The sequence below is a fragment of the Bos taurus genome, chromosome 9 (genome assembly GCF_002263795.3).
Source record: "Bos taurus isolate L1 Dominette 01449 registration number 42190680 breed Hereford chromosome 9, ARS-UCD2.0, whole genome shotgun sequence".
Lineage (NCBI taxonomy): Eukaryota > Metazoa > Chordata > Mammalia > Artiodactyla > Bovidae > Bos > Bos taurus.
This window is the reverse complement of record NC_037336.1, coordinates 96841713-96862540: the sequence shown is the minus strand read 5'-3', so window position 1 is coordinate 96862540 and position 20828 is coordinate 96841713. Positions and strand designations below refer to the sequence as shown.

The following is a 20828-nucleotide window of genomic DNA, read 5'->3' as shown; positions in this document are numbered from 1 at the left end:
TCCAACTACAACACCGCTCACAGTTCCTTGCTTGAAACAGATGTCAGTCTTCCTGCTGTTAACAATAACACCCAGCTGTGACCCGAGGGTGGGGCTCAGTGTCTCAGATGGATAGGCACCCTCCCCTGAGCCCCGGGGGGAACCAGGCTTCACTGAAGATGCTCCCCTGTCCCACTTTTAGGGTGACATCTCTCTTGTGGGGTGATGAACCTCGGGTTCTTGGAGCAACTCCCCCCACTCCCTACAACAACTTTGGCCATACGATCAGTCTGATTCTCCTGGGTGCCAGGCTGGTCCCTGGAGCTGGTCTGGTGTGCTTTGTTTTTTTCTCGTTAAAAGTAATTTAATTTATTTATTTTTGGCTGTTCTGGGTCTTCGTTACCACGTGGGCTCTTCTCTGGTTGCGCTGAGCAGGGGCTGCCGTCTCGTTGTGGTGGAGGGCTTCTCATCGAGGGGGCTTCTCTTGTCGCGGAGCTCAAGCTCTTAGATGCAATTCACAGGCTTTCGAGCCCCAGATCAATAACTGTGGCACGTGGGCTCAGTCGCTCTGCAGCATGTGGGATCTTCCTGAACCAGGGATCAAACCCGTGTCTCCTCCATTGACAGGCAGATTCTTTACCACCGAGCCACCAAGGAAGCCTTTCTTTTTTTAAAAAGTTTGCTGGTTTTAGGCCAAACTGTTTGGCATATGGGATTAGCTCCCCAAACCAGGGGTCGAACCTGTGCCATCTGCATTGTGAGTGTGGAGTCTTAACCACAGGGCCACCAGGCAAGTACCTGGCCAGGTTCGCTTTAATATGAGGCCGTCACCCATAGCGTGAACTTTGCTGTTTTCCTTTCGTTTGTCTCTCACTGGAATTGAAGAACCTGCCTCCTACCACAGCCCCTCCTGAATCAGGATAAGAATTGTTTTTTTTAAATGTCTTGGTTTGAGTTCCAGATTCTTGGGCACGTATTCGTTTCCTTGCTTTGAGATGAGTTGGTGGGGGTGTAGCCGGGAGACAGCAGCTGTTAGGGGGCAGAGGGACCAGGGCCAGGAGCCCTGGATGGGAGGGGGAGGGGAGGGGGAGGGGCAGGACAGGAAGGAGGTGCTCCAGATGAGCGAACACGCCCAGGAGCCCCCCAAGGTCTGTCCCTGGATTTCCTCTAGACGGGAGTTGTTACTGATCCTTTTGGTAGGAGGTTTCTCAGAGGCACGTGGATCCCTGGGAGCAGGCCCTGGGGAAGTGGTCCTCCCCTTTGACCCACTGGGTATTTATAGCATCACGGTGGATCCTGGGGTCAGGGTGGGGTAGGAGCGTGGCTGGAGATCCTGGGGCAGAGTCGGGGGCTGTCTAAGGGAAGCAGGATCAGCCCTCCTGAGGTTTCTATTTCTGAGTAGGGCCAGGAGAAGCCGGGCTTAGACACATTCCTGTGTGTGTCATGAGGCGGGGGCCGCAATTGGGTGCCCTCCCATTTTGCATGAAAGAACAGGGCCAGACCGGAGTGTCTTTGATAAAAGGTGATCCAGCAAAGAGGGGGTGCTGTGGCATTTTCCACGGTGACCTTGGGAGAAACAACACGAGCCGTTCACTTGGCAGCTGGCTTGCTCCGTGTCTCTTCCCAGCCTGATGAATGGCAGGACTGCCTTGCTTATTTTCGTCCAAGCGGATTCTTCACTCTTTCCGGTCCGGAGCAGGTTTGGCTCTTTCCCTTGGAGCAATAGTTTATCACCCGCAAGATGTCGGGAAAGGTCTTTGCTAGGTTGGCCCCAGAGCCTTGGTCCTGACCCTTCCCGTCGCTGATTCTGCCGAATCATGGACTCCTGGTGCTTCTGTGGTTCTGACCCAGAGGTGAAGGGCTCTCCCTGGACCGAGCAGAGGGCACCCGGATTCCTCTCCCGGGACAGTCCTTTGCTCATCTCACTCTGTCTCCTGTGCTCGTACCATATCCTGCTCCCGCCGTGTGTCGGTCTCCATGCCCTTACGACTCTCACAAGCAAGCTCCGCTTCGTCTGGGGTTACAGCTCTGACGGCCGGGCCTGGGAGGTTCGGCAGCTTCTACAGACGCTGTCTAGTCCGTGCCCTCGGGGCTGATGAAGAGCCCAGGGGTGTGTGTGTATCTCCCTGGAGACCCCAGGCCTTGGCAGCGGCCTCCATAACTGAAATAAGACGCCACCGCGTCAAGCGGCAGAGATCTTGCTCTAAGTGGTTTCCTGGTGATTCATTCAGCAAGCACTGAGTGCCTGGTGTGTGCCGGGCGCTGTGTTGGGTACTAGGCACCTGGTGGTGAGAAAGACAGCTACGAGCCCGCCCCCAGGGAGCTTGCGGTCTGCTTTCTGGAAGTCTCATAATCATTTCCTGCAAGGGCACCTTGGCTAAGTCATTGTGAGTAACAGACCCAAACCATCCTGTTTGCCCCATGTTTGGGCAAAATGAACCTTGTTTTCTCTTGTCCTCACTTTGAGGCTTTTCATGTAGCACGGCAACCAACCAACCAACCAAATGAAGGAAAAACCATACCTGGTTAGCAACTCAGCATTCTGAACGGAAGTAGCAGAAGCAACCCAGAAATGGACTTGAGGTAGATCTTATTTACAGTGTGTTATAGAGTCAAAGAGCGCGCGTGTCTGCACTTAAATGGCACCAGAATGATAGGTAGGAGAAAAAGAAGAGAATCAGAGTGTGTATAAGCTAAGCGGGGTCAGGCTTCTCAATTCTGCTGCTTTATTCCGTAGACTTCCAGCCAGCTAATCCTTAGCAGGCATTTGCCATTCTAACTGCTGTTTTGAGTACTGGGCACAGAGAGGTTAAGCAGCTTGACCAGCGCCACACAGGAAGTTGGAGGAGCTGAGACTGGGGCCATCTGAGCGCAAACTTCTCTCTGCAGCACCGCCCAGCACCGCCTGGTGGTGTAGGAGCCAGGCTCTGGAGCCGAGACCACGTGTCCACTGGTGTAGTAGGCGGCGTTCCACAGGGCGGCAGCGATTGTGAAGTCACGGCACGCAGCTATTGCCATTGCTGATCCGTGTAATCCCTGCAGTCTGTGGCGTGCGGTACGTGTTAGGCCTCACGCGAGACCTTTCATGTCCTTACCTTGTTTAAACACATAACCACCCTGAATAGGCAGTCTCCCATTTCATGCCAAGTGAAAGTCATTCAGTCGTGTTGACTCTTTGCGACCCCGTGAACTATACAGTCCATGGAATTCTCCAGGTCAGCATACTTGAGTGGGTAGCCTTTCCCTTCTCCAGGGGATCTTCCCAACCCAGGGATTGAACCAAGGTCTCCCGCATTGTGGGCAGATTCTTTACCAACTGAGCCACAAGGGAAGCCCAAGAATACTGGAGTGGGTAGCCTTTCCCTTCTCCAGGGGATCTTCCCAACCCAGGGATTGAACCCAGGTCTGCCGCATTGCAGGCAGATTCTTTACCAGCTAAACTATCAGGGAAGCCCTGATAGTTTCATGCCAACGCACTCCAGTATTCTTGCCTGGAGAATCCCATGGACAGAAGAGCCTGGCGGGCTACAGTCCATGGGGGTCACAAAGAGTCGGACATGACTGAGCGACTAAGCAGAGAGAGGGCATTTCATGGATCAGTTGTCTGAGGCTCAGAGAGGTCAGGTGACTTGTCAAAGGTAGCACAGGAAGTCGGAGAGCTGAGATTCCCAAATCCATTCTCCTCCTACCTTTTTAAAAATGTATCTTTGGGTCTTTCTCTAGTTGCGGTGGGCGGGGGCTACTCCCCAGCCGCAGTGCTCCGGCTTCTGTAGCTGCTGAGCAAGGGCTCTGGAGCCCGTGGGCTTCAGCAGTGGTGGTGCCTGGGTTAGCTGCCCCACAGCATGTGGAATCTCTCCAGACCAAAGATCGAACCCAAGTTCCCTGCCTTGGCAGGCACATTCTTAACCAGTGGACCACCAGGGAAGTCCCATTTTTCTCCTATATTTTGAAAAATGAAGAAGACAGTGTGCGTAAGAGTTTTTATTTTATCACCCACGGTTGGTGTGAAGCAGACATCTGTTCGGATCAGCCCTGCGCATGTCCACGCCCTGTCGCAGCCCCAGGGGGCTGTGCAGGGTGTCTGTCACTTCCTTAAGAAGCGTGCATTTGGGTTCATCCTGGGGGCCTGACCCTGGGCCAGCACCTGGAGCTCAGAGGTGAAGGGGATGTAGCCGCTGCCTTCGGAGAGGTCCAGGCTATTGGGGAAAGCATGTGAGCCAGCCACTGCAGAGGAGCCAGACTGAGGCCAGGCTAGACGTACGCAGGGAACGTGGAGCAAGTCCATCCTGGGGAGGGATGGAGGCTGGTCCATGGAAGCAGCATCCTACCAGGAGTTACTGAATGAGCAGGAGGTGTGATATGTCGGCAAGAAGGGGAAAGGTCGTCTGAGCTGAGGAAAAAGCATATTCCAGCATCGCCAGGTGTGGTACTGGTTTATCTGCACCGGTTTGTTCAGGGAGCTGGTTTGTTCAGCTGCAGGACCTACCACGTGTCATCACGACCTTGCTGAGTCAGGAGGCGGGAGCTGGGTGTCCTCCACCCATGGCCTGGAGGACAGTGGTGTCCAGTGGCGCCCAGCGTGGCTGGTCCACCTCGGGCTTGGTCCATGGACGCACCCACAGAGCCATCTCCGGAAATTCCAAGCCGTGTAAACCATCCGTTTCCTTCAAGGTTTATTTTTGTCTTGCCCTGAGCAGCTCTGTTTGAAATGTGCCTTGAGAAACTGTTAATTTTTTTTTTTTTTTAAAGATCTGTTCACACATAATCTTTTATAGGAAGATACCCAGGTGGGTCATTATTTCCTTGAACCATGTTGCACCCTAAGTATAATATTACGTAAAAATAGCATGAGGCAAAATGGTGCCGTGTAATACCAATTTCATAAATACAGACTGTAAGTAAGTTGATCGGAGTGCTGCTTTAAGGCATCAGAATTAGAGATGAGTTTTCTTAATTGCCTTTATACCAAGTATTTATTAACTGGGGGAAAAAAAAGACCCAAACAAAATAAAAGCCCAGACAACAGAAAGAATTAGCTAGGAAAGGGGTTAGAAAAGGGAAATATAAAGTGGGCCTTTCATGCACTGTGTGTGTGTTTGTGAGAAAGCCTCCTGTGTGCTGGCGGGGGCTCCCCATTCCTGGGCCCAGGAGTGATGCGATGTTCAGGCCTCGCCTTCAGGGCCTGCCTAGAGCATATTCGACTCTCATCGCCGCAGTGACCAAGGACAGTGGAGGCGAGAGAAAGTGCCCAGAGCTGCGTCCCTGGGTCCCCAGGGTCCCCCCCACCCCTGCCCCGCACCAGAAGATGTATATGTTCTTACTCTGCGCCTGTCAATAGGGCTTTATTCAGAAGCTGAGTCTTCACTCATCGTCAAATTGAGATGCGGTCCTGCGGGTGGGCCCCAGTACTTTACGGCTAAGGGCAGTGTCTGTAAAAGGGGAGATCATGAAAGCAGATCAAACCAGTCCATCCTAAAGGAAATCGACCCTGAATATTCACTGGAAGGACTGATGTTGAAGCTGAAGCTCCAATACTTGGGCCACCAGTTATGAAGAGCCAACTCACTGGAAGAGACCCTGATGCTGGGAAAGGTTGAAGGCAAGAGGAGAAGGGGACAGCAGAGGATGAGATGGTTGGATGGCATCACGGACTCAATGGACATGAGTTTGAGCAAGCTCTGGGAGATGGTGAAGGACGGAGAGGCCTGGCATGATGCAGTCCATAGGGTTGCAAAGAGTCGGACATGACTGAGCGACTGAATAACAACCCCAAATAGATGCAGAGGCAACAGGCCCAGAGGAGGACGGTGTGAAAACATGGAGACCGGAAGCCAGGAGAGCAGGTGCCCCAAAGCCTCCAGGGAGGCAGCCCTGGCCACACCAAGTGTTTAAGAACAGAAATTCTGGTGGATTAAAACCCGATGTATTTCTTGTTTTAAGGCCCCAGTTTGGGGAACTTTAGAGCTTCCCTGATGGCTCAGTTGGTAAAGAATCTGCCTGCAATGTGGGAGACCTGGGCTTGATCCCTGGGTGGGGAAGATCCCCTGGAGAAGGGAATGGCAACCCACTCCAGTATTCTTGCCTGCAGAATCCCATGGACAGAGGAGCCTGGCGGGTTACAGTCCACGGGGTCGCACAGAGTCGGACACGGGTGAGTAACTAACACTTTTGGGGTACTTTATAGCAGTCCCAGAACACCGTCACTCTGTGATCCAGGTCTTTTTCCCTCTCACTGTGCGTGTGAAGTGCCAAGTGAAGGCCGTTCTCTGGCACTGGCAGAGCTGGTGCTGTTTATTTCCCTCTCCTCCCACCTCACCTGGCTTCCCCCACTCCCAGTTGTTTCACTGGCAGTACAGGGAATGAGAGCTTACACAGACTGAAGGCCTTGTTTGTGTTTAAGTGCCAAGCCACAGAAGCCCTCCTTCCTGCTTCTTAAAGTCCGTGAGTGAAGTGGAGCTGGCGACTGTGTGCAGCCGGGCTGGCCCGTGCAGAGGAGCTTTGATGATGGAGATGAAGTCTTGCTGGGTTTCTTTCCCCCTGTTTTCCTTGTATTTTTAACTGGTGTTTACATTTATCTCTCTGAGTACTCTGAAGTCCAGAACTGCTTTGGCCAATCCCCAAAGCAGTCTGCCTGGGAGAACCAGAATGAAACCCTCCTTCGAACTTGGAGGGAGTTCTCTGAGGCGAATGGATCAAGTGTGGAAGCCAGTCTGTAAAGCAATGCTCAGGTCTGTCCTAGTAACAGCCTCTCTGGCCATTAAAGGAACAACAAATCTTTTCTTCCTCTCCCTGCTTTGCGCAAACAAGTAACAGGAATGAAGTCATCTGACCCAGGAAGTCTGTTCCGGTGGCTTGCACACGCCTGTGTCTTTCATTCGGAAGCATCCAGAAAGCTGTCTTCCTAGCTTCGTTCAGATCCAATGTCTTTTCTTCCTAATCAGTGTTACACTCCAGCCTGATTCCTAGTGGAAAGATTCTATCTAGAATGGGACATTTACTTTGCTCCCCTTTCCCGCACAAAGCTTGTTATAAAATTAGCCTTTTGTGCCAACACTTCTTTGTCTGCATAGGGGAAAAAATACTGCCCTTGAGAACTGATGATTACATCAGTGTGTTATCAGATCAATTCATCGATAAATATCGCAGCTAAGTAGTTGATACACCTGGCAATTGGAAGCATAGTGAATATACAGCCGGTCTCATGCAATTGATCCACTGAAAGGAGATGTGATAGATAAGGGCCCTGGATTTTTAAAATAGAGTAATGTAACTATGCTGTAGCATTTATTATGAGTAACAATCCATTTCTGCATCTTCAATATGTGTGTGTGTGCGTGTGTGCTCACTCAGGCGTGTCCAACTCTTTGGTAACCCCATGGACTGTAGCCTGCCACACTCTGTTCATGGAATTTCCCAAGGCAAGAATATGGAGTGGGTTGCCGTTTCCTTCTCCAGGGGATCTTCTCAACCCAGGGTTGGGACCAGAGTCTCCTGCATCTCCTGCCTTGGCAGGTGGATTCCTTGCCACTACACCACCTGGGAAGCCCCATATTTGTGCACACACGTAAATATATACGTTTTACTCACAGTGCAGGGTGTATGTGTGATTGTTCCTACAAAAAAATGACCTGGTATTTTAAATAGAAAGCTTAATCACTCACAACTTCAAATAGACATGTTAAGACGTGTTAAAGAAACAGCAGATTTAAGAATACAACTGTGATACTGAGTTGTATGAGCAGATGCTTGCCTTGGAGCAAGGTGTCTGAGCTGTTGAAGTGGTTTATAAATAAATTAATTCTCAGCCAAGGTGCCCGTTTGTTTTTGCAAGCATTAAATTTCACTTGTGACTTGGGTTACGGCTTTCAAATTAGGTTGTAAGTTTGACTTTGGTGTCTTGTAACTCGATAAGACAGTTGGGTGTGTTCTTCAAAGTGGGCTGGGTATTCCCCGGGGGGAAAACAAGCCATAGATTATAGAAAGAAAACCTTAGAGCTTCTAATTTATATTCCATTTATCATAGATATAGGGCTTCCCATGTGGCTCAGTGGTAAGGAATCTGCCTGCAGTGCAGGAGATAAGTGGGTTCCATCCCTGGGTCAAGGAGATTCCCTGGAAGAAGAAATGGCAACCCATTCCAGTATTCTTGCCTGGAGAATCCCATGGACAGAGGAACCTAGCGGGCTACAGTCCATGGGGTCACAAAAGAGTTGGACACAACTTAGCGACTAAACAACAGCAACAGTAGTATATATGGATAAGATTTAAAAATTGCATATATTTTATAAATTATACAAAGCAAAATTTTATGTGTATAAAATTTGTATATGCTAATGGTGCCTGTTTAATTTTTCAACTTAAATGATCAAAATTATTTGAAGATCACTGCCTTAGCCTGTGGGTTTGGGGAGACAGTGGAAACAGTGGCTGACTTTATTTTTGGGGGCTCCAAAATCACTGCAGATGGTAATTGCAGCCATGAAATTAAAAGACGCTTACTCCTTGGAAGGAAAGTTATGACCAACCTAGACAGCATATTCAAAAGCAGAGACATGACTTTGTGGACAAAGGTCTGTCTAGTCAAGGCTATGATTTTTCCAGTAGTCATGTATGGATGTGAGAGTTGGACTACAAAGAAAGCTGAGCACCGAAGAATTGATGTTTTTGAACTGTGGTGTTGGAGAAGACGCTTGAGAGCCCCTTGGACTGCAAGGAGATCCAACCAGTCTATTCTGAAGGAGATCAGTCCTGGGTATTCATTGGAAGGACTGATGTTGAAGCTGAAACTCCAATACTTTGGCCACCTGACACGAAGAGCTGACTCATTTGAAAAGACCCTGATGCTGGGAAAAATTGAAGGCAGGAGGAGAAGGGGATGACAGAGGATGAGATGGTTGGATGGCATCACCGACTCAACGGACATGAGTTTGAGTAAACTCCGGGAGTTGGTGATGGACAGGGAAGCCTGGCATGCTGCAGTCCATGGGGTCACAAAGAGTCAGACACGACTGTGCGACTGAACTGAACTGAACCACTCCATATGCACTTCAGCTTGGATGGAGTAGACAAAAGCAAGTTAAATCTATGTCCACAGGTAAAACTTTTCTATGTTCATCCTTCTATGAAGGGTGTCAACCTTCCTCTGCCCCCAGAAATGGAAGGCTGTTCTGTGTTCTGGCTCAGACCTACTGTCTTCTCTCTTGCTCCATGGCCTGTCGACAGTGGGGGTTTCAGAAGACTAACAAAAGATGACATTGAACTAAAGCCGATCTTGCGAGGCTTCGGAGGGTTCACGTCACTGCAGATCTGACAAGGCTCCTTCATAGTCTGACAAAGGAGACTGGGACGCATCTGGACCAGAAACAATGTTGGTGCTGCCTCTGTTGGAGAAAGAGCTGTGATTCCACGCTGGGGGTGTGGGCAGGGCTGGGCGCAAATGAGCAGATCGCGGGAGCCAGGGCAGTGCTGTCAGGGCCTGGGAGGAAAGCTGAGTGGAGGCGGGGCACTGGGGCCCCAGTCTCCTGCCCTGGGGCAGACAGCTCTCAGCCACCTCCGTGTATCCTCCGGCTGTTTCATCTGCGAGTGAAGTGGCCTTCATACCACCCTCCCCTCCCTTGTACTGGGCTGTACTCATGAAAACTCCAGAGATGCTCAGACAGCGTCTGGTCCCTCAGCTGTCTTTTTTAAGATGCTGTTCCTCCGGGATTCCACCTGAGTCTTCACCTCCTCCCCGACTCCCTAGCGCTGGCTGGGTTGGATCCTGTCCTCCACCTGCTGAAGGTGCTGTTCTCACGGCGTGCTTTCCTTGACTTTAGGCTTTCCCGTCATCAGTTCCTTGTCAGTTTCCTTTTGGGTGTCTCACAGCTCCGGCCTGATTCATGGCATTTCAGTCATGAAAGATGGGCAGAGTATATTTAGGAGAAATAAAGGGAGGAAGGAGGAAAAGAGAGAGGGAGGAGGGAAGGGGAGAGGGAGAGAGGGCAGGGAAGAGGGGAGGAGGGAAGGGAGGAGGGAGGGGGAAAGGGAGAAGGGAAAGGAGGGGGGGAGGAGGGCTGGGAGGAGGGAGGAGGGAGGAGGGAGGGGAGGGGAGGAGGGCTGGGAGGAGGGAGGGGGGAAGCTGACAAGCAGAAAGAACTAGTAGACACAGGGCCGGTGATGTGAACGCACAGGGATTAAGTCCCCGAGGAGCATGTGGTCCTGGCACCTGGAAGTCAGGAGGCATGGAGCTGGGGGTGGGAAGTGCAGCTAAGGAGAGACGTGGGGGCACCGGTACCTGAGGTCAGAAGCTGGGGCCCCTCATCCCTGTGCACCCAGCCCCGCGAGCACAACGCCTGGGCCGTGCTCAACAGAAGGTGCTCCATAATTGCTGACGGAATTGAATTCAGGGGCATTCCGCTGCTTGCGTGTGCTTGCAGAACTGTCTCGGGTGTCAGATGGAGGGTGTGCTGGGGGAGGGCTGAGGTGGAGACCTGTGATGAAAGCTTCCTGCCACCCTCCAGACCGCATCCAGGCCCAGGGTGGAGCCAGGCGGATGCGAGTGCTGGGTTTCCTCCCTAATTTCTCTCGCTCGTCCTGCCTCTAGTGGGAGAAACGGGAATTTAATCTGTTCAAAGAAGTTGTAGTCACATGTTTGTAAGCATCCTAATTATCTGGAGGAAGTAATTGGAAGGGACGGCTACTCAGTTCGGGACATGAAGGTCTTTTGCGAGACATGGCTCAGCCCTGGAAGAGGATCAAAGAGCCAGAAACCTCTGGTCCAGCCCGTGCTGGCTGCGCTCCGGCCAGGGGCCGTGCTGCCCACATGGACCCGTCCCGGTGGCCAGGTGACAGTCAGCACTGCCCGCGCCCCGTGTGACCCGAACTCCCACCACATGCCTCCTTCCTGTTGCCACTCACACCGTCCCTCTCCCACTAGGGTGCCATTGTGTTTCAGGACAGTTCAGTTCAGTTCAGTCGCTCAGTCGTGTCTGATTCCTTGCCATCCCATGAACCGCAGCACGCCAGGCCTCCCTGTCCATCACCATCTCCCGGAGTCCACCCAAATTCATGTCCATTGAGTTGGTGATGCCATTTAACCATCTCATCCTCTGTCGTCCCCTTCTCCTCCTGCCCTCAATCTTTCTCAGCATCACGGTCTTTTCAAATGAGTCAGCTCTTCGCATCAGGTGGCCAAAATATTGGAGTTGCAGCTTCAGCATCAGTCCTTCCAATGAACACCCAGGACTGGTCTCCTTTAGGATGGACTGGTTGGATCTCCTTGCAGTCCAAGGGACTCTCAAGAGTCTTCTCCAACGCCACAGTTCAAAAGCATCAGTTCTTCGGTGCTCAGCTTTCTTATAGTCCAACTCTCACGTCCATACATGACACTGAAAAACCAGAGCCTTGACTAGACCTTTGTTGACAAAGTCATGTCTCTGCTTTCTAATGTGCTGTCTAGGTTGGTCATAACTTTCCTTCCAAGGAGTAAGCGTCTTTTAATTTCATGGCTGGAGTCACCATCTGCAGTGATTTTGGAGCCCAGAAAAATAAAGTCAGCCACTGTTTCCACTGTTTTCCCATCTATTTTCCATGAAGTGATGGGACCAGATGCCATGATCTTAGTTTTCTGAATGCTGAGCTTTAAGCCAACTTCTTCACAGGACTCAGCTAATAATGAGTGTTACAATTGTTGCTTAGGTCTGTAGAAATGAGGAGCCTCTAGATCTTCCCTTTGGGAGATTTAAATCAGTATTTAAAATATTATATAAAGAGGATGGTTATAATCTTACTAAGGAAACACTTGTTGGCATCAAGCTGTGTGCGGCTGCTGCTGCTAAGTCGCTTCAGTCGTGTCTGACTCTGTGCGACCCCATAGACGGCAGCCCACCAGGCTCCTTCCACCCATGGGATTTTCCAGGCAAGAGTACTGGAGCGGGTCGCTTCTCTGAGCTGTGTGTGGACTCTTTTACAAAACTGCCCTGGCAGGTCTGCTGCCTGTGTTTTGGCTGCGCTGGGTCTTCACTGAGGCACGAGGGCTTCTCTGGTTGTGGCCCAAGGGCTTCTTTGCCCTGTGGCACTTGGGATCTTAGTTTCTCGACCAGGGACCAGACTGGAGTCCCCTGCATTGGAAGGCAGGTTCTGAAACACTGGGCCATCAGGGAAGTACAGGTCCTGTTGCCTTTTCCTCAGCTCTGTCTAAGGAAAGCTGGCAGAATAGGCTTGGGAGGTGGCAAGGGCATACTTTTCTCCCCGGAAGCACAGCACAGGACGCTTTGAAACATTGTTCTTCTCGCAGGCACTACCCCAGGAGGGATGCTGATGGCAGAGTGCAGGCGCCAGGCACATCACTGCTGGCCCTGAGGACTAAACATGCCCTTGGCAGCTCCTGCGAGTCCAGAAGTGATGCCAGTGGACTTCTTCCAACGCACAGATAGGGAAGCACAGAGTAGACCAAAGAAGTGACTTACCCCCAAATTCAGCTCAGCTCAGGCAGACGGGAGGCTGGGATTGGTTTCTGCCTCTGCAGGATCGCTCAGATGCCCCAGTGCCCTCGTGCCCTATCTAGTTCAAAGCCTTGTTCTCAGTCTCACCTGGCCAGTGCCTTCAGAGGCCCCTGTTCTGGCCCCAGCGCCTCACTGTGTGACGTTGGGTGCAGGCTGTCAAGATGAGGAACAGCAGACAGCAGAAACCTCCTCCTCTTCCTGCCTTTGTCACGGTCATAAACATAGTTTATAGTTAAATTTGCAAAAACTCTTTCTAGTGGCTGGGCAGCACTTTCCTCACAAGGGAGTGCTCACAAAAGCCTTTAATGCAGCCCCGTGGCACACCCTGTATCACAGGCTGTTGGAGAAATTGATGTGAGCGCGGCGATCAGTTCCAGCAGGAGAGGAAGGGTCTGTGTTATCACCTTCGAGCCAGGCTCTGGGATTTCCCGCTGCATCTATCTGTCCCCTGGAGGAGGAGACCCATTTCCCGAGTCAGGTTTCCACTTCTGATGAGAAGTCTTTCTCATGCTATCACCAGATTTCAGGCTGATTCATGGGTGACCCAGCTTTTCCTCTTTGGTTTGCATTTCTACTTCCTTGGCAGAGCCAGTCTTCCTTGCTGGATGTGATGTGTTTTTCCAAGAACTGACCCCCAAGGTCATGGTGATAGTTGCAGGGATTTCTTCCAGCATGAACTCACCCTCTTTGCTTCCATTCACAGCGGTGGTTCTGATTACACGGCTCCATCTTATTGTTCGCGGTTCTTTCCTGTTGGGCAGCTAGCATTTCATCCAGGCTTCTGTTTGAATGTTACCAATTGTGAATTGATGGAATTAAGATTATTTTTGTGCCTAATGTAAATAGTTGGGAAAGATTCTTTATTTAAATCCATCAGTGCTCAATAGTTTTCTTTCGAGCACGTCTTATTTTCTATTTCTTCTAAATTTTTTTCTGTACCTATGAATCTTGAAAATCTGAATGATGGTTACTTTTTCAATCAAGTTGACCATTGCAAGCCCATTTTTTTTTTTGGTTGTTGTTATTGTTGTTTTGAGGTGAATGCAGATTTGACCTCCAGAGATAGGAGTTGTTTATTCCTTATTGGATTCTGCCTTAAATTTTGAGTGTTGTGGGGGCGAAAAGCCTGCAGATCTGCAGATGTTAATATCATCTGGAATGTGTATGTATGTGTTGCATTGAGCTGTTAAGAACAAAGGACTTTAAATTAAATAATGCCATTTGTAGCAACATGGACGAACCCAGAGATTAGCACATTAAGTAAAGTAAGTCAGAAAGAGAAAGACAAATACCTTATGATATCACTTGTATGTGGAATCTAAAAAGTACTACAAATGAACTAATTTACAAAACAGAAACAGATGCACAGACATAGAAAACAGGTTTCTGTTTATCAGAGAGGAAGGAAGGGGGAGGGATAAATCAGGAGTTTGGAAAGAGCAGATACACACTACTGTGTATAAAACAAACAACAAGATTCTACTGTACAGCACAGGCAACTGTATTCAGTATCTTAATAGTGGAAAAGAGGATGAAAAAGAATATATATGAATGATAATAATAACTGAATCACTTTTGCTGTACACCAGAAACTAACACAGCATTGTAAATCAACTCTACTTCAAGTAAAAAATAAGGAAAAAAGAACAAAGGACTTTAAGGTGGGAATAAAAAGGGAACATGGCTAACATTGCAGAGACAGGCATACAAACACCTGTTGGGGGCTAATTCCCCGTAGAAACATCTCTCGAGACCTATCTGAACATCACATAGCTTCCCTTTTTAGTACTACAGTGCTTTTCTTGGTAGTTAATTTCATATTTTAAAAAGACTGAAATGTAAAGTTGATTTTCAGAAAAACCTTCTTTAAACTGACTGACAGTGTCCTTCCTACTAGAATTAGAACCCAACCCAGCCTCACTTTGAGCAAGGCCAGCAGGGTTGCGACTGGGGGAGGGTAAGAAAGCCTCAGAAACGGCGGTCCCTCAGTTCTCGTGGTTCTGCCTCTTCTAAGAACACGAAGGATACGGATCCTCGAGGCCCTGCCTGGAGGACTCTGAATCCATGTGTCTTAGTCCTGAGCTCCCACTCAGGCTGCAGGCTGTTTGCCCGCTCCCGGAGGGGTGTGGCCCACGAGTTCACCACCGTGCCCTGAAGCCCTTCTCACACTTCCCCCGCTCTGCCAGTGGGTCACCACTCTCGTTCCCTGGGATTTTTTCCATCTCTTGCCCCATCGACCCTGACTCCCATCTGCATTCCCTTTACGCTAAACCACCTTTTTTTTTTTTTTGTAAGCAGAGGAATGTCACTTTGTACTGAACTAATTCATTATTTCGATTGTTCATCATCATTTCTCTCCATCCCTCCCTGCCCCGACGCCACCAGAATTTGAGCGTATTTCAGATCTTTCTGTCCCTAGGTCCCATCCATATCCCTGCTGTATAGAACAGTGCTTGACATCCAGCAGCACGAATAAATATTTGTTGAAAGAATGAATCCATTGTGATTTGTTTTATCAAATATGGTTACCCTCAGAGAAGGCAATGGCACCCCACTCCAGTACTCTTGCCTGGAAAATCCCATGGACGGAGGAGCCTGGTAGGCTGCAGTCCATGGGGTCCTTAGACTCGGACACGGCTGAGCGACTTCACTTTCACTTTTCACTTTCATGCATTGGAGAAGGAAATGGCAATCCACTCCAGTGTTCTTGCCTGGAGAATCCCAGGGATGGGGGAGCCTCATGGGCTGCTGTCTATGGGGTTGCACAGAGTCAGACATGACTGAAGCGACTTAGCAGCAGCATGGTTACCCAGCTTTATGGGGTTTCCAGATGGCACAGTGGTAAAGAGTCTGCCTGCCAATGCAGAGACATGGGTTCGATCCCTGGGTTGGGAAGATCTCTTGGAGTGGGAAATGGCACCCTACTCCAGTGTTCTTGCCTGGAAAATTCCATGGACAGAGGAGCCTTGCGTGCCCACAGTCCATGGCACTGTGAAGAGTTGGACACGACTGAGAGACTGAATTGAACTGAGCTGAGCGTGCAGCCATGCAAGCATCTCACGGCTCAGCTTTATAGTATCTCACAGCATAACTTGGTGCCCTGAATGACAGCTGGTACCCCAAAAAGGCCTGGACACCCATCATGTTGTGACCTGGGAGGTTTGTTTCCCTCAGACTTGCTTCATTGTTGGGGGAGGGGAGAGGCCCTGGTGCTCACCAGAGGACAGGAGGGTACAAACCAGTGCACTAGATAAGAGGTGCTCTTATCTTTTCAGTGACTGATTCCATTGCTACTTTCAAGGGCAGCAAAAGAGGTTTTAGCAAATTTACTTCCAGAGGGTTTGTAGAATTGCTGATTGCGTGCCCACTGTTTTTCACAGGAGAAAATGTAAGACTCTTAAATTCACATCTGTATTGGAAATAATACCTGGATAATAGCGTTATACTTTTTAGGAACCATGGGATTCCTTGGAATAGCCCATCAAGTAACCAGAAGGACTATCTTGCTCTACCCTTTCAGCCTCTTTTCTTTGTTATTCAGATTGGCTAATTTTTTCTGTTCTTCAAGTTCACTGATTCTTTCCTCTTTTGAGTCCATCAGTTGTGTTTCTTCCCTTAGTTTTTGCTTTTTCAGTTCCAAAATTGCCATCTGGCTCTACTTTGTATCTTCTGTTTATTTGCCAAGACTTTCTACTCTTCCTTTACTTCAAGTGTGTTCTTAATTGCTGTTGAAGCATTTCTATGATGGCCTCTTTAAAATTCCTGTTAGATAATTCCAACGTCTGTGTTGTCTCAGTGTCTAGTTCAGTTCAGTTCAGTTCCTCAGTTACTTCTGACTCTTTGCGACTCCATGGACTGCAGCACGCCAGGCCTCCCTGTCCATCACCAACTTCTGGAGCTTGCTCAGTCTCATGCCCATTGAGTCGGTGATGCCATCCAACTATCTCATCCTCTGTCGTCCCCTTCTCTTCCTGCCTTCAATCTTTCCCAGCATCAGGGTCTTTTCCAATGAGTCAGTTCTTAGCATCAGGTGGCCGAAGTATTGGCGTTTCAGCTTCAGCATCAGTCCTTGCAATGAATATTTGGAACTGATTTCTTTTAGGATTAACTGGTTGGATCTCCTTGCAGTCCAAGGGACTGTCAAGAGTCTTCTCCAACACCACAGTTCAAACACACCAGTCTCAGTGTGGGTCTGTGTCAACTGTCTTTTCTCATTAAGGTTGAGACTTCCCTGGCTCTTGCTTGTACAGTGTTTCCATTGTATCCTGGATATTTGGGGCCTTATGGTTTGAGATTCTGGATATCATTTCAGCCTATTTCAGCAGGCTTTCTCTGACACGGAGTTAGTGCGAGGAGGCATTATTGCCTTGCTTACTGCCTGGCAGGGGTGGAAGGACGTGTTCCCTACCGCATCTCCATGGACACCCTGGATGGGTGGAGGGTGCCTCCTCATTGCTGGGCAGAGTGGGCACCTGGGCTCCCTGCAGGCTTCCACTAATACCACCCTGAAGGGGTGCCTTGTTATGTCCGAGGCAGGGGGACTGGTTCCCACTGGAGGGTGGTGAAAGTTCCAGCTCCCCAGCCAGTCATCTCTGACACCACCCAGCAGGTAGAGGAATTGAGGGAGATGCCTCGTTAAGGCCTGAAAATGGTCCCCCACTTGGGCCTTTCTTTGCTAATGGGGATCAGAGCGGTGGTGCTGTTCAGTCACGCAGTCATGTCCAACTCTTTGCGACCTCATGGACTGCAGCATGCCAGGCTTCCCTGTGTATCACCATCTCCTGGAGTTTGCTCAGGAGTTGTGATGTGAGTCAGTGATGCCATCCAACCGTCTCATCCTTATAGAAGTAGCTGGATTCATTTTCAGTTGAGATGTGCTTCGGAGCCTCTGCACTCTCTCTCCAGAGAGTGTTGCTCTTACAGACTTTTAACCTTAAAGTGTCCCTCTGGGTCACCCTTCATATTGCCTGAGTTATTGCCCAGAGTCAACACAGAAAAAGACTGCTCAAGCCTCAGCATCGGGAGATGGAGGTGAAAGGAAACTTGGGCTTAGTGCTGGCCATCTGTCCATGGCCTCTGTTCCCCAGCTGAGCCTGGAGAGCAGCTTGTCTGGGACCCTGCGGCCAGGGGGCTGGACATGCCTACTGTGTGTGGTGGGGCGGCCTGGAAGGGAGGCGGGAGGGACAAGGGGTGGAAGGGATGTGTTTTGGGGTCAGTCATGGCAGTGAGTCATTTGTCTGTTTCGTCCTGGGCAAGCTGGCATTTCTTTGCAACATCGAGTGCCCGTAGATGGACCATCAGGTCCCCCTGCCCAGTCTCCAGCCGTGAGGCTGAGGCCTGAGCCATCTTTGGTTTCTCCCCAGGGCTCTTTAATCAACAGTGTTACGTAGGCGTTCACAGCAGGTTTATTTTTAAGCTTGGTTATCTTTCAGATTTGGGGGTGATTGTGAACTAGCTGTAACTGAAATTATTCTTTTAGCTGACTCTCATAGTTACAGGGAGAGCAGGGACGGGGGAGCCTGGTGGGCTGCCGTCTATGGGGTCGCACAGAGTCGGACATGACTGAAGCGACTTAGCAGCAGCAGCAGCATAGTTACAGGGTAGTACAGTGGGGATAAAGGGATGAAGCTTGGATTCACTGCAAATACACATTTAATTCTGGGGGGGAAAAATTCCTGTCTCTTTCGTCAGCCGCATCATAGCATATATCTACTATGCTTGACACCAAAGCATCTACATTTTTTGAGTTTGAGAAAACACTTTTTTTTTTTAACAGCTGCTGATGACAAACAACTGTAGATCAGTCTTGATTGACGTTTTGTTTGCTTTTTAAGATTTAATTAGCATTTGTAAAATTTGGGAGAGTTAAACTTAATCATGAGAAAATGAGGTAATGAAGGCTGAGTGCAGTTTCCAGATAATTGTCTGTGGCTTCCGGGTAAATATAGAAGGAAAGGGAGACTTGGTGGGGGGGATTAGTAATAACTGGAGTATTTACCTTCAAGGCTGGAGCTGGTTATAAAATTGGTTGCATGAATACTAAATTGGAGGTATTCATTATTAAATCCAACAAAATAGGCAAAACAAAATCCAAAAAAAGGCACTGGAGCAACTGAAGAACATTTTGAAAATGAAGTGGTTGAAACTTCCATGCAGACTAACTGGATGCCATTTTCTTAAATTTAAGGCTTGTTTAAAATGAACTCCACATTTTCAGAAAGATAATGCAAAATGTTAACCAACGCACTATTAACCCCGTTTGTGCCGTAATCCCCTTTGTACATTTATTAATATGAAGATCAAATGCATTGATCTTGAATGCAACTAAGAAAAACTCTTGAATGCAACTAAGAAAAAATTTTAAACACAACTTCCAGCCTGTATAATCTAAATATCTAAAATTAAGAAGGTAAAATCAACTCAAGAGTTGGAAATTGCTTTCCAGACGTTTAACAGCCTAGAATCAAAGGTAACATAAATATCTTTTTGGCTTTGTGGTCTCGACCACGGTTATAATCATGGTTTGTTTATTTATGTTAATGGTGTACATCTTTGCAGGGCAGCAGAGAGTTCCTGATTAAATGCTTTCAGGGTGAATTTGGAAGGTCACAAGAGGGCGGGATGAAAGTGCAACAAACACCTCTCCAGCAGGGAGATGGGTATCCTACCTGGACAGGCGAAGTTCTCTTCCAACCATGAAAGTCAAAGTGTTAATAGATCAGTTGTGTCTGACTCTTTGCGACTCCATGGACTGTAGCCCACCAGGCTCCTCTGTCCATGGAATTCTCCAGGCAAGAATACTAGAGTGGGTAGCCATTCCTTTCTCCAGGGGATCTTCTGGACCCATTGATGAAACTCAGGTCTCCTGCATTGCAGGCAGATTTTTTACCATCTGAGCCACCACCATGGTTCTTATGAATTCCAGCCAAAAACAACTATCCTAGCAAAACTGTATGAACTCTTACTAATTATTCACTTAACAAACATTGGCTTAACACATATTACATGCCAGGCACTATTCCGAGTGCTGGTGTTATAAGAAGGATGACGACACAAGCCCGAGGAGCTTGCAGGCCAAGGATCTTCAGGGAGAGAGAGAATAGACAATCATGATGCAGTGTGTGTTCCAGTTATCACTTGCTGTGTAACAAGACAACCCCCCAAATCTAGTGGCTTCAGGCAACCGTTCCATGCCAATGGACCCCGTGGGTCAGGAATCTGAACAGGGGCCTGTGGGAACAGTTAGACTCTGCTCCAGGAGGTCTGGTTCTCAGTGGGAAGATTCCAGAGCTGGGGGCTGGAACCCTGAGGGTGTCATTCCTCACAGGTCTGGGCTGTTGGCCGGGATGTCAGCTGAGGTTGTTAATTGCACACTCTCTCCGTGTGGCCTGGGTGTCCTCACGGTGCGGCAAGCTCGAGGTAGCAGGATTTCCTAGCTGCCAATGCCCGGCTTCCAAAGCGAGGGTCCTAGCTCAGGGCGACGTGCTCTGCTTTTTATGACCTAGCCTCGAGAGCCGACCTTTGCTGCCACCACGTCCTGTTGGTTACAAGCATGTTTGTGGCCCTCTGGGAATCGAGGGGCGGGGAATTCGATTCTGCCTCTCCGTGGGGCAACCACTTCCTTCCAGAGGAGCAGAAGCACAGCCGTCTTTAGAAGGCACGATCTGTTGCAGGACAGGAATTTTAAATGCCTGACCATCCTCCCTGCAGAGAGCGGGACCTGATTCCTCTCACTCTAGGAGTGGGCAGGACTTAGTGACTCTTCTAGAAAACTGAGCCTAGAGAGCAGTCTGTGACTTCTAAGGCGAGACCCAGAAAGGTGCAGCCTGACTTTCCCCCTACCTCCCACTCCCTTGCTGGGGCAGCCCACCACTTCAGGGGAGGACCTTCAGGGTGCCCCAAGAGAGACCCCGAGAAGAGGAACGGAGGAACCCACCGCAGCACCAGCCCTGTGAGCGGCCACCTTGAAGTCAGATCCTCCACCCCAGTCAACTCTAAAAATATCTCTTTCTTTCTTTTTAAATTGAATTGTAATTTACAGTGCTGTGTTACTTTCAAGTGTGCAGCCAAGCGATTCACATATGTATATATATAAAATCTGGGAAAGATTGAAGGCGACAGGATAAGGGCGGGGGCAGAGGGTGACATGGTTGGATGGCATCACTGATTCAGTGGACATGAATCTGAGCAAACTCCGGGAGGTAGTGACGGACAGGGAAGCCTGGGGTGCTGCAGTCCATGGGGTCGCAAAGAGCCGGACATGACTCAGTGACTGAACAACAGATCGTTGTTATACTCTTTTGCATTATAGGTTATTACAAGACACTGAGCATAGTTCCGTGTGCTGTAGGCCCTTGCTGTTTACTC

At 49.4% G+C, this 20828-nt stretch overlaps 1 protein-coding gene across 4 annotated transcripts in view; it reads left to right on the top strand.

Moving 5' to 3' along the window:
• AGPAT4 (1-acylglycerol-3-phosphate O-acyltransferase 4) overlaps positions 1-20828 on the top strand; it is a 135896-nt gene that overhangs the window by 59706 nt on the left and 55362 nt on the right. The window contains exon 1 of one of the 4 annotated variants that reach the window (XM_059889614.1): positions 17665-17785. Coding sequence (XP_059745597.1) covers positions 17680-17785 — 106 coding nt within the window. The 5' untranslated portion in view covers positions 17665-17679. 4 annotated transcript variants of the gene reach the window in all.